General features: G+C 41.7%; 2 protein-coding genes across 2 annotated transcripts in view; one reads left to right on the forward strand and one right to left on the reverse strand.

Moving 5' to 3' along the window:
• The window catches only part of LOC306930635 (protein FAM13A-like), a 39,626-nt gene extending 36,062 nt beyond the window's left edge, over positions 1-3,564 (forward strand). The window contains 4 exon segments of the mRNA XM_079511699.1: positions 958-1,172; positions 1,893-1,994; positions 2,577-2,675; positions 2,677-3,564. Coding sequence (XP_079367825.1) covers positions 958-1,172; positions 1,893-1,994; positions 2,577-2,675; positions 2,677-2,902 — 642 coding nt within the window. The 3' untranslated portion in view covers positions 2,903-3,564.
• A 940-nt stretch (positions 3,565-4,504) lies between these two features.
• The window catches only part of phyhiplb (phytanoyl-CoA 2-hydroxylase interacting protein-like b), an 83,129-nt gene continuing 74,032 nt past the window's right edge, over positions 4,505-13,601 (reverse strand). The window contains exons 4-5 of the mRNA XM_079512271.1: positions 9,064-9,181; positions 4,505-5,202 (exon numbers count right to left, since the gene is read on the reverse strand). Of these exons, the coding sequence (XP_079368397.1) occupies positions 4,665-5,202; positions 9,064-9,181 (656 nt within the window). The 3' untranslated portion in view covers positions 4,505-4,664. The remainder of the gene's footprint in view (positions 5,203-9,063; positions 9,182-13,601) is intronic.

A 13,601-nucleotide genomic window follows, 5' to 3' on the forward strand; every position in this document is an offset into this window, starting at 1 on the left:
TTCTATTTCCTGTCCAGTTGTCCCCATTTGCTATGAAGCCAACTTTGATATTGAGAAGAGCAACTCAATACCCGGGTATCAATGAAGAATTTCATATCACCCATCTTTTTGTAGATGGGTTTGACATTGGATATATGATACGTAGCTTGCGGAGTTAGATATACTCGAGGGGTTCATTCAGTATTATGCAAGAAAGACCCACATGTCATTCGCTGACGTGGCAATCGGCTGACCAATTGGGCAGGGTATTTAAGCTCACCTAAGACTGGATTGTTCCTACGTTCCTTCCTCTGCATACAGTACAGTATGTGTTCCTGGTGTTGTTATGCACCCACTGCCAACCAGCGCCACTGGTGGGCTCTGTTATTCCTGTTCCCCATGGGGGGGGAACCGCTCTTTATGATTAATGATGGTTGTTTAATTATGCCGAGCAGGGACAAATATAGCAGAGCCGAACGGCAAGATACAATCTTGATATATGCACACTTGTATTCTCATTCTGTAGCCAGTCATTAGAGCGGTTAGGCACTGCTCAAAAATGTTAACACAAATTTTGCTGATTAAGAAAATAAAATATAAGTATAAAATATGGTTAAAGTGGTTAAAATGATTGTGACGCTATATTAAAGGTATATTCAGTGATTTCACTTCAACATATCAATATCAAAAACTCAAAATACCGTAGGTTTCGTTTTTGGCTATAGGTGGCCCAGTCTTCATCCAATCAGGATAGAGAGGGGGCTTCCGCCAATCATGATTGAGCCGGGGCGGGCCTTGGTGTGCATGCTGTTGGCCTGTTGCGTGTTCCCCCACTGTAGTGCGTGCATGTGCACATCTTGTTACCGGGGCGGACCGAGTTTTTTTTCAAAATCACCCAAATCACTGAATGCTCCTTTAACTAAAATGACAGATGATTCCTCGGTCTTAATGGGTTAATATGACGTGCGTCTGTTTCAGGAGGAAGAGGAGGGCTCGGATGAAGACTCTGTGAGACAGCGGAGCCCCAGACACCAGCCACACACGTCCATGCCTACCAAGTGTTTGTCGTCTGACGAATCTCTTCATCTGCCTTGCCATGAGGTGTCGAACACACCGCTGGTGTCCCCACTGGAGGAGGTCAAAGGTCTCCAGCCTCATGTTGTGGCTGTGGAGACACTACACGAAGCCTCCAGGTGTGGCATGCATTCCTGTAACTTGACTACCGTGTTAAGCCTGATTAATTTTACAATATGTCGTACAACATCAGTATCGTGGTCAGTATCATGGTCAGTTATCATGTCAGTCATGTTCAGTGATGGTCAGTGTTATCACTGTCATGTCAGTATCATGGGCAGTCATGGTCAGCATCATGGTCAGTATAATGTCAACATGGGGTGCTCAGCTGCTGATCTCTACTCTACCATCTAGCAAAAGGAATCAAACTTGGGACTTGAGCGAGGTATTCATTTAGAACCCTAACCACTCGGGTCACCCCCCAAATTACAATTGTCTTCCTAAATCAATCTTTTCTCCAGGGGCTATTTCTGTATAATTTCACACCTTAGAATGCATTCAAGCACAAGCACAATATCTTTAACAGGTTTCAGGTATCTGCAAGTTGATTTTCATACCGGACTGAAATTAATGGAATTATATAATGTCTTCCTCAAAACCCAAACTAACTATGGTATGCTTTTGAAAAGGTCAGCAGTAGTGCCTCGGGCTCTTACTGTGGAAAAACCAGGAGGCACGCAACTCGACTCATTTAAAAATGCTTCAAAAATCTTTATTCACAGCAGGAGCAAAGTTGCTGCTGTGAATAAATATTTGGAGTTTGATTCTTTCTATTAGCATTTTGGCTAGATGAAGCATGTGTGTCTTTGAATATTCCTCTTACTGTGTCGTACCCGTAGGTCTGAATTACTGGATCACCTCAGGACGACCAGGCTGGAAAAGCGTCGGCTGCACCAGGTGCTCAGAGACTTCGAGGAGCATTTCTACACTCACGCTGGCCGGTAAGCATTCCGGAGTTTCATGTAACCCGGCCAGCCCTGGCCTGTACTGTACACACAAGACACAGAGACACTCCCAAACTCTTCTACGTTTTTTGGCATTTTATTTAGTCTTTTAATAAATTCAGAACATTTGGTTTTGTCATAGTTCAACAATGCCTTTGTGTAAAATGGAAAGGAAAGAACATCCACGATAAAACAAAAAGGTCCCATTGTTAATGGTACGACAGCGTGATGCACACTCACTTAACGAGAACACAACACATAGAGAAGTACTCAGGAGAGAGAGAGAGAGAGAGAGAGAGACAGAGAGATGGAGATAGCTGCTCTGAACTGTACATATATTTTCATACTGTACACGTTAGCAGTTCTCCAAAGTAAAATACAATGTTTTTTGTTTTTTTATTTATTACAATACACACTGTACAAAGCTATCTGAGTAAGGCAACACAGGGGCTATTGACCAGTTATGGGATCTGCTGCAGTTTGTCTGGAAATTATAATAAATAAAATAAAAGCTTCTATCTTTTCATCTCTATCTTCTGGCCTCACTTTATTTTATTTTTTTACTTCTTCTTCTTCAAGGCCTTGTCAAAAGGAGGACCGTGGACCAATGGCAGAGGAGTACTGCCAGTACAAGAGCCTCAAAGCACAGCTCCGTCTACTGGACGCCCTGCTCAGTAAACAGGACTCAACCAAGACGGGTTGAGAGTCCCTCACAGTGGGACTTTTATTTTGAAAACGGCTTTTATGCTTTCCAGAAACAAAAACCAGTCAGGCCTGTCAGAAGCTGGTGTTTCATGCCATGCACTTTAATTGACATTGACTCTCTGGTGTCTGGAGCGACGGCAACACAGGCGACACAAATGCCAGAAGAACGGCTGCTCTCAACAGCAGATTATAGTCCCTAAAAACACACCCCTTGTTGTACATGACATGTTTATAACATCCTATTATAAACCACATGTAGCACTAGTCCATCTCACGACATGACAAAATATACCAATAACCAATTGTTGTTAGTTTACATGTTAGCAGTTTCTAAGCTTATGTATTCTATGGCACTTTGTTGCTTTCACATTTTTCCCTTGCCAAAATACTGCTTTTGTACAATACGGTACAGAGTTCGTGTGGACACACTGCATTTTCTTTTCTTGTAAAGTGCGATCTTGGCAAGAGCATCTTAAATGTTACACAATCAGTCAGACAATCGCATAGAACGGTTGTGCATGTCAACTAGCTTTTTAAGTTTTACATTGTGCTATGATATGCAATAGGAATTTCATACTTGATATGAATTGTGACAGTTGAAGTTACATGTTTTAACTTGGGGGGGGGGGGGGGGGGGGGCATTGTACTGTAAATGGTGGCATAGTAGTGCAAGTGTCTCCTGCAGTCCAATCCCTCAGTCCTTTGTACATAAATATTTTTTGTGAGTACAATTAATTTTCCCCCTTAAATGCCATTCTTGACAATGTTCAGTGTTTGACATTGTGCACTTCTGGTTCATATATTTATATATATATATATATATATTATATATCGATACAAAATAAATATTTTTTCACACTTACTCTGCTAAACACAGTTTATGGTTCTACTTTGTTTAATCTTTCCATCAGCTAGAATAAGTCAAAACTAAAAAAAAGAATACAAAAAAAAGTGTTAAAGACAGGTAGCTATTTGTGGAGGTACTGACAGTTTTCAAATTCATGCTGCACAGAACTGCATCATGCTTAAGGTTACTAATGGTTACTGTATAGTTTCCACTATTGGTGAACACTTTCAGAAGCTGTTGCATTAGTACTGTAGTTGTATGACTCTACGGTTTTGTGTGTGTGTGTGTGTGTGTGTGTGTGTGTGTGTGTGTGTGTGTGTGTGTGTGTGTGTGTGTGTGTGTGTGTGTGTGTGTGTGTGTGTGTGTGTGTGTGTGTGTGTGTGTGTGTGTGTGTGTGTGTGTGTGTGTTCGATACCTTTGGTGTAAAAGAAGACTGAAAGAAGTTAAGAACTTGATGCTGCAGCCATAGGGAATTGTAGTACCAGGCAGTCCCTGCCACAAGTAGGAGATAAAAAGAAACCTATCTTGGTCTGCCCCTGAAATTTCAAACAGAATTTTTTTTCCCCCAGAAAGGCAGACAAGCAAATTAAAAAGAACACAAGTGTCTGTCCACATGGACAGCGGTTGACCAATAGAATATCAGTCCAAACAGGTCAACGGTCGTTGAGACTGAGGATGACTAATAAAAAAAGTAGATAAAAACAAAACAAAAAAAACACATGCAAGGAGGGAGAGACGGGGGCATTTATGTGGTTAGTATAGTTAAAGGGATCAGTCAAATAGCCAGAGTTGACATGACTCGATGGACGTTTGGGGGGTGGATTGACCAACAAATGTTGGGGGTCCCAGTGTATTGTTGTCTCTTGGTGGATGGCGTGTTTTCTTTACGTTGGAGGGGAGGATGGAGTTTGTCCGCCTTACTCTTGTTTTTCCTCCACTGTTTTCGTCGGGGGGTGATTGATGGTCCAGATGTCTACTGCCTGAGCGCAATCGGCCAAATCTGATACTTGGTGTTGTTCCGCTCCAGTCTGAGCTTGTGTGAGTGTAACTATAACTGTGTGTGTATCCAAGAAAGAGGTCCTCCCGCCGTCCTCCTCATGCTCCCGGGAACTCGCTCAGCGTCCCACGCTGATGTTGCAGATCTTGCAGCTAGGGTCCTTCTTGGCATTGACGGTGGAGAGGCTCATCAGCTGGTGGCCGCTGATCTCGGCCACCGTGCCCAGAGCCAGGTCCAAGGGCTCTGTGAAGATCACCTCCAGGTTCACGTCCTGCGCGTGGCGGAACACCAAGCCTTCCTTCTCGTCCTTCTCGCAGGTGAGGAAGCGGTTGTTGGCGGTGTCGAGCAGCGGCAGCCGCTGCTTGCAGAAGTCGTCCCCGGGTGATCCGCGCGGCGCCAGCACCAGGATGACGTAGTGGTATGCTGTGTACATGCAGTAGAAGTCCCCGAAGTACAGGTTCGTGTCGGGGTTGAAGAGCACTTCGGCACGCACCTCGAAGCGGTGGCGTCCGTACGGCGAGTCCTGCGGCGTCTTGCCCGTGTTGAACTCTGTGTTGCAGCTGAAGAAGATGCCCTTTAGTTTTCCGCTGATGGGCGAGCCGTGGCTGCCGCTGTTGTCTTTCACCGATGGCAGCATCCGACTTCCCTGCACCTCCCTGGGGTGGGTGGAGAGTCAGACACATTCATTATCGTGGGGCATTTAGCCTCCTGTAAACAGTAATTACACCTACGCTGCATCTACCTTTCTGCTTTGATTTCGCTCTTTGTCTAGGCTGCTTCATCAAGGTAAACTAGCAGTAAATAATTGTACCGCAACAATCCTTTTGTTATTATAATAAACTCTCAGACAGACAAAACGGTGTTCACAAAGCTCCCTGCTACAAATGAATAGATAACAATCTGTGTGCTCTGGAGGCGGCTGCCTATCTACTCCTACTAAATCTGAGATCTGCAGCTCCAGTTATGAATTGCTGATCACTTTAAAGGCAGTCATTATAGTTCTAATTGTTCTGACTTATGGAATGAACTCTGCTGCGCTCCCACACCCTGGTCAGTGGTCACAGTAGTGGAGGCTATGTGACCTTCAGTTAATGTGTTGTCCACAAGGGTGTGCTGTTTGACAGAGGTATGTTCTTATAGATCAGATCCAGATTCACTGTATTGTCACTTAGGCCTGACTCACACCTTTCGATCTAGCATACAACATTGATGCATGCTAGATGTAAAGAAAGGGTTTGTTTACATCTTGCCCCAATGCATTTCCAATGGAAGTCACATGGTTTGACACAACATTTGTGTTGTACGGCTTTCGGCTGTGTTTCGACTGCCCCCCCACCCCCTCATACAACACAAATGTTGTGTCAAACCATGTGACTCCCATTGGAAATGCATTGTGAGCTTGCATCAGTCAATAAGTCTCATGCAGCAGCTATACATCAATCTGTTGCGAAGGTGTGAGTCAGGCCCTAGACTTGCAATGTTTAGATGCATAAGAAGCAGCTGCAGTGAAAGTCAGAACTCAAAGTGTGCCTGACTTCATACACCTCTAACAAAAGAAGGCTCCATGGTGGAGTAAGCAGCCAGAGAGCATGACAGGATGATGACGGGAGAGAGGGTAATGCCACCGGAGTAGTACAGCGGGGACCAAGAAAAGGAAATGCACTACCCAAATGGATTTGGCTCAAGCAAACCACTAAAAATAAGCGACTCCTCCAGACATACCGTGTAGTATGCCATCCTCTCCAACTGTACTGTACTGTATGTCTCTCGCTGACACTTGTTCTCTAACATCTGAACTGAAATCATCAGTGACTTGAAGAGTTTTTTTTCCTAAGTATACAGTATTTGAATTGTGTGATATCGTCTGGAGAAATTACACCAGGTTTTGGTCCAAAGCAAAAAAAAGACCCAGGGACCTTGTTTGCTACAGTAACGTCTGTGCCTACTGCAGAAAAATAAATTAATAATAATAATAATAATAATAATAATAATAATAAAAGAATAAGAATAAGGGGGGAAAAGAAGAAGAAAAAAATGGTAACTGTGTCCGGGATACATGATATCCTGTGAGTGGTGGAATTCATAGTATAGTAATAGTAATACATTGGGCCTGCTAGCAGATTACTGTTGGCAACAACAGAACAGCAGGCGCCATGTGTTTGGGATTTATGGAGCTAATCCTAAACTTGCAATGGACATGATTTTGTGCATTGTTCTGTAGACTGTCCACATGACACAACACAGCTCTTCAAGCCAATAAGGTGCTGCATGTTTGTACTGTAGCTTTCCTTAAAGGACCACTTCACCACTTTTCAACCTATCTTCATATAATAGGTCCTCACTAATAATCTTGAAAAGATTGCGCAATTTTTTTCTACTCGGTCTGTGTCTCATAGGAGGGCTGTGGGCAGTTCAGAAACCGTCTTCCAGTGACATCATCGATGGGGAATACAAGCTAATAAAAACTGCAGGCTTTCTAGTCCTGATAAGTTGCAATGCGAAAATGGAAGCCATCGTTCTCACGATAATGAAAATCTAAACATTTTTGTAAAGAAATCTTAAGTAATCTTAAGTAATCTGCCTAATGATGATGTCACTGGAAGACAGCCCCCCTATGAGACACAGACTGAGTAGAAACAAATTGTGCCATTTTATCATGATTATTAGTGAGGACCTATTAAAAAGATAGGTTGAAAAGTGGTGAAGTGGTCCTTTAATGTAAATCTGTTCGTTTCAGCATGCAACACCGTCGTACATAAACATAAACATGGCTTCAATCAACAGCATATCACTAGAGAGCACATCTTGACTATGACAGCTGTCTCTGAATGAGATGCTACTCAACCATTAAACATGCATACAGAGTACTGGAGTTGTTCGCTAATGTCAAGGACCTGCAGCACACCATGATCCCATGAACAAGCCAACCGTGCTAAGCAGTGATTCATGTAAACTGTCTAATAACACCCTTTGTACTTTGTGATATTTAAATTGAGCTTCAGCATTGCAACTTTGTAGGACTGGGACATATTTAGATAATACTTTTTGATTATTTTGTTAAATAATCATGAATACATCCTATATAATTACATTCTGGGTAGATTTTAAAACCGCTAAATCGGTCAGATAAGTCCAGAAGATTACATTATTTTACTGTAATGCAGCCTTTAAAACGTCATTATCACAATTTTATATACAGTAGACTGTTATATCTAGGGCTCCATTTCCGTCACCGCTAAACCCCTTATCCCTAAACTTCTTTGCCTTTTTTTATTATTTTGCAAAACATTTTTGAATAGTTAAAATGGCCAGTCTACAAACTCACAACGTGTCGATGTAGATTGGCTAGTTGAACTATTCAAAAATGTTTTTCAAAATAGTAAAAAAGGGCAAAGAAGTTTAGGGATGAGGGGTTTAGCGGTGACGAAAATGGAGCCCCTAGGGCCCTATTATGCGTGTCTTAAGTACCAGGTCTTATGACTTAACTTAAGACCTGGAGGCGTGGTCAATGCTGTTTGGCCACTCAGAATAGCCAAATGGCATTGATCACGCCTCCAGGTCTTAAGTTAAGTAATAAGACCTGGTACTTAAGACATGCATAATAGGGCCCCTAGTCTCTTATCACAATATTGATATAATATTAATATACTGAATATTGCCCAGCCCTGTAGCTTTGCAGTATACTACTGTACAGTAGGCCTAATAGTGTGCCTAGCTACCATACAATAATAGGCTATATCAAGTTTTCAGTGTGAGAAATGGGCAACATTGGCAGTGGCGTGCACAGACATTTAGAGGGGCAGGTGCTCAAGTGGAAAAAAGGGCACTTTGTGCAGCGCATGGAACCGGCCGGTTCAATCAATGTTACCATGGTCCACATACTGTACAGTGTAACTGTACAAAATAAGGGGGGAAAAAGGGCAGGGGGTGCTCTAGCACCCCCTAGTGTCTATCTGTGCACGCCACTGAACATTGGAATAACATACAAGTGTAGAGATCCATGCGCTACATTGGAACTCATGTTTTTACAGCTGAAACATTAGTCATCATTCTAACATATGAGGCAAAGTGGAAGGCATGGAGGCAGATGGTGTAAACATAACAAAATATAACAAGTTGTAATCAGATTAATTTCAAATATGAGTTACCCTATTGATTGTTTTTATTGATTGAGTGATTCATTAGTTGATGAACAATTCATACTGGAAAATACATGAATTGTTTCAAACAAGGATAAGAGTACAACTTAAAACCCATTCTGGGCGGGAACCCCTTTTGGTGTTAGCATTATGTTATGCTTTAGCTATTGAAAAATAGCAGATCTACAAGCTCATAGCTGCGAGCTTGTAGGTCTGCTATTTTTGAAAAATCGAAGAACGACTGACATAGAAACATTAGTTTTTTCAGAAAACTGTCAGGATGTAGAAGACATTTTTAGAATCTGATCTCAGGTCAAAATGGGTTAAATCCCCTCTGGCTGTGGTGCTATAAATGAAGTGTGTGGGCTGCCCACCTACCTGGCATGGTCAAAGTACTCCTTGTTCTGGTTCCTGTAGAAGACGGAGAAACGCAGCAGCCGTCCGGAAATCACCTCTGCCTTCTCTAGTAGCTGGGTTAGATGTACTGGAGAGTAATCTGGACGCACACACACACACACACACACACACACACACACACACACACACACACACACACACACACACACACACACACACACACACATTTGAATTATTTTATTTGGATCTGCACAAGAGGCGCAATACAATAGACCCAAACACTGATCAGAATTAGGTTACATTATATGGTCCAACCAGATATAGCTGCTGCACATGCTTAACACATAGAGGAAACAAAGATGGCACAATGATGACATACTATTACTTGGCACTACTAGACAGGTTTTTTTTTCTTTTTTTTTTCACACACACACACACACACACACACACACACACACACACACACACACACACACACACACACACACACACACACACACACACACACACACACACACACACACACACCAGTGAGACGTGTGCACGCATCCGCCTCGTTGACGGCAGACTGCTGTGCGAGCGCTAGCGCTTTGGAATGGGGGGGTCAGAGCTGCACTAATCATGACAACCAGCAGATCTGCACTAATCATGCGTCTGGTTGCCGCGGCAACCAGACGCACACTTGCAAGTCACACTTGCAAATGAATCAAGTTGGTACAACACATGGATCTCCATATGTGGAGCTGACTATCATCACCTGGATCTCCATATATGAAGATCACGACACTGACCATCAAACCCTGGATAGCCATACATGGTTTGACATACTAGATCTGTATATATGGAGCCGGCCAGCAACTCTATACATCTGACCACTGACACCAGATTAATAGTTTAACACCTGCTTCTCAACTGTGCCGTATTAAGAAGCTCTGTTGTTTCAGAGGCACTCAGGGCATCTTACTGGTCAGCACCATATACTGTACTAGTAGCATGCCAAAGTTTGTGCTAGATTCTCAGAGAGCATAGTGGCTCTCTGTGATAAGCTGCTGTCTATGTGAGCCACAGGTTGTGGATTCAAGTTCAGCCCATAGCCCATGGCCTTGGACGGCATACTATAGCACGCCGCTTTTCTACATTTTGGAGGCTTAGAAAAAAAGACGAAAATCACTCCGAGACCATGGGCTATATTATAGTCCATGGTCTCGGACGGCATGAATACAGCAATACGCGTGCCGTATTTCATCAGTTTTGAGGATTTGAAAAAAAGACGAAAATAACTACAAAACATTTCAAAGTAAAAGGTTCCAGCATGTCTCCCACCTGGCATGCTGAAGCTGAATTATAAAAAGTGGGAATGGAGTTTCTAGGTGAAAGTGATTTTTTGACGTGCCATAGAGCTGCCATTGAGCCCCATTATGAATTCCTCAAATTTGAAAGCACTATTTCAAGGTTCAAGGTTCAAGGTTGTCTTGAACTATGAAACATTTCAAAGATTCCTTTTCAGGCAAACATGTCCCCCGTAAGATGAACCTAAGTAGGTTTGAATGGGGTTTCTAGATGTAAGTATGTAGGACTAGTAGCGTGACGACGAGTATAATAAACTGGAAGAAAGGTAACGAGTGTGTGTTCTGGTCCTGTTGATTGAGCAGAGCAGGACCTATAAACCTTGAAGGTTTATAGGTCCTTCTCAGCTCAATCAACAGGACCAGAACACACCTGGGCTGGCTGCCAGGATCACATCCACCAATGGGGAGGCTGTCTGTGTCCTGTCATGGTTTCTCCTCTGTATTATCTGATTAACATCCACGATAACACTTAAAAGCACTAAAGACACCTTTGATGCACAGCACCATTCAAATGCTCTGTACATGATCCCAAGGCCCCATTTGAAAAGTGACACCAAGAAGAACAACTTACAACCTAAAAATCACTGAGAGCTCAGTGGCACCCTTGTTAAGATGACGTCCATGGGAGCCACAGGTTCTGAGTTCAAATCCAGCTGAGTTCTTTATTGCTAAAACTATGAAACATTTCAAAGATTCCTTTTCAGGCAAACATGTCCACCGTAAGATGAACCTAAGTAGGTTTGAATGGGGTTTCTAGGTGTAAGTATGTAGGACTAGTAGCATGCCAAAGTTATAATTTATTTCGGACGGCATACTATAGCATGTCGTTTTTCGTGATTTTGGAGGATTTGAAAAAAAGACATACTATAGTCCATGGTTTGGGACGGCATAATATATTTAGTCATATTTTCATGATTTTGGTACACTATGTCAGAGCCAGGACTTGAACCTGCAGCCTCCTGATTCCCAGGCAGGCTCTGTACCCAGTGAGCCACTGTGCATGCTGTTCTTAAAAGGCCGAATAGATAATGACAGAAGAGCCAGAGACTTGTTTCCATTGTGGTTCATAAACATTCAAACGTCTAGAGATAAACAACAGCAAAAGAAACAATAGACAAATCTCCTGTTATTTTATTTTTTGTGTTTTATTTTTGTATCAATGTTGTACTCAAAGGGAACAGCAGACTGTGTTGTGACAGGTAGCAAGTAGATCAGTGACTTAGCACACTGGCTGCATGATCTAGAGATTGTGGGTTCAAATCCCACTCAAATCTTTACTTGCCAAAATCTGCCATTGAAACCCATTCTGAATTTCTCAAATTTAAAAGCACTATATTTCTAAAACTATGAAACATTTCAAAGATTCCTTTTCAGGCAAACATGTCCACCGTAAGATGAACCTAAATAGGTTTGAATGGGGTTTCTAGGTGTAAGTATGTAGGACTAGTAGCATGCCAAAGTTTGTGCTATTGCCATTGGGAATGCATTGAGCGTTTAACTTAAATAACTCAGAAACTACAAAACATTTCAAAGTAAAAAGTTCCAGCATGTGTCTCCACAGTAAGCTGAATTATAAAACGTGTGAATGGAGTTTCTAGGTGAAAGTGATTTTGACGTGCCACTATCTGCCATTGTAAATTTCTCACATTTAAAGCACTATATTTCTAAAACTATGAAACATTTCAAAGATTCCTTTTCAGGCAAACATGTCCACCGTAAGATGAACCTAAATAGGTTTGAATGGGGATTCTAGGTGTAAGTATGTAGGACTAGTAGCATGCCAAAGTTATAATTTTTTTCGGACCATCAACTATAGCATGTCGTTTTTCGGGATTTAGGACTATTTGAAAAAAAGATGAAAATCATGAAAAAACGACATACTATGGTCATGGTTTCGGATGGCATACTATAGCATGTAGTTTTCCATGATTTTGGAGGATTTGAAAAAAAGATGAAAATCATGAAAAATCGACATACTATAGTCCATGGTTTGGGACGGCATAATATATTTTGTCATATTTTCATGATTTTGGTACACTATGTCAGAGCCAGGACTTGAACCTGCAGCCTCCTGATTCCCAGGCAGGCTCTGTACTCAGTGAGCCACTGTGCATGCTGTTCTTAAAAGGCCGAATAGATAATGACAGAAGAGCCAGAGACTTGTTTCCATTGTGGTTCATAAACATTCAAACGTCTAGAGATAAACAACAGCAAAAGAAACAATAGACAAATCTCCTGTTATTTTAGTTTTTGTGTTTTATTTTTGTATCAATGTTGTACTCAAAGGGAACAGCAGACTGTGTTGTGGCAGGTAGCAAGTAGATCAGTGACTTAGCACACTGGCTGCATGATCTAGAGTTTGTGGGTTCAAATCCCACTCAAATCTTTACTTGCCAAAATCTGCCATTGAAACCCATTCTGAATTTCTCAAATTTAAAAGCACTATATTTCTAAAACTATGAAACATTTCAAAGATTCCTTTTCAGGCAAACATGTCCACCGTAAGATGAACCTAAATAGGTTTGAATGGGGATTCTAGGTGTAAGTATGTAGGACTAGTAGCATGCCAAAGTTTGTGCTATTGCCATTGGGAATGCATTGGGCGTTTAACTTAAATAACTCAGAAACTACAAAACATTTCAAAGTAAAAAGTTCCAGCATGTGTCTCCACAGAAAGCTGAATTATAAAAAGTGTGAATGGAGTTTCTAGGTGAAAGTGCTTTTTTGACGTGCCAATATCTGCCATTGAGCCCCATTGTAAATGTCTCAAATTTGAAAGCACTATATTTCTAAAACGATGAAACATTTCAAAGATTCCTTTTCAGGCAAACATGTCCACCGTAAGATGAACCTAAATAGGTTTGAATGGGGTTTCTAGGTGTAAGTATGTAGGACTGGTAGCATGCCAAAGTTTGTGCTATTGCCATTGGGAATGCATTGGGCGTTTAACTTAAATAACTCAGAAACTACAAAACATTTCAAAGTAAAAAGTTCCAGCATGTGTCTCCACAGTAAGCTGAATTATAAAACGTGTGAATGGAGTTTCTAGGTGAAAGTGATTTTGACGTGCCACTATCTGCCATTGTAAATTTCTCACATTTAAAGCACTATATTTCTAAAACTATGAAACATTTCAAAGATTCCTTTTCAGGCAAACATGTCCACCGTAAGATGAACCTAAATAGGTTTGAATGGGGATTCTAGGTGTAA

The sequence above is a fragment of the Electrona antarctica genome (genome assembly GCF_951216825.1).
Source record: "Electrona antarctica genome assembly, chromosome: 10".
Classification (NCBI taxonomy): Eukaryota; Metazoa; Chordata; class Actinopteri; order Myctophiformes; family Myctophidae; genus Electrona; species Electrona antarctica.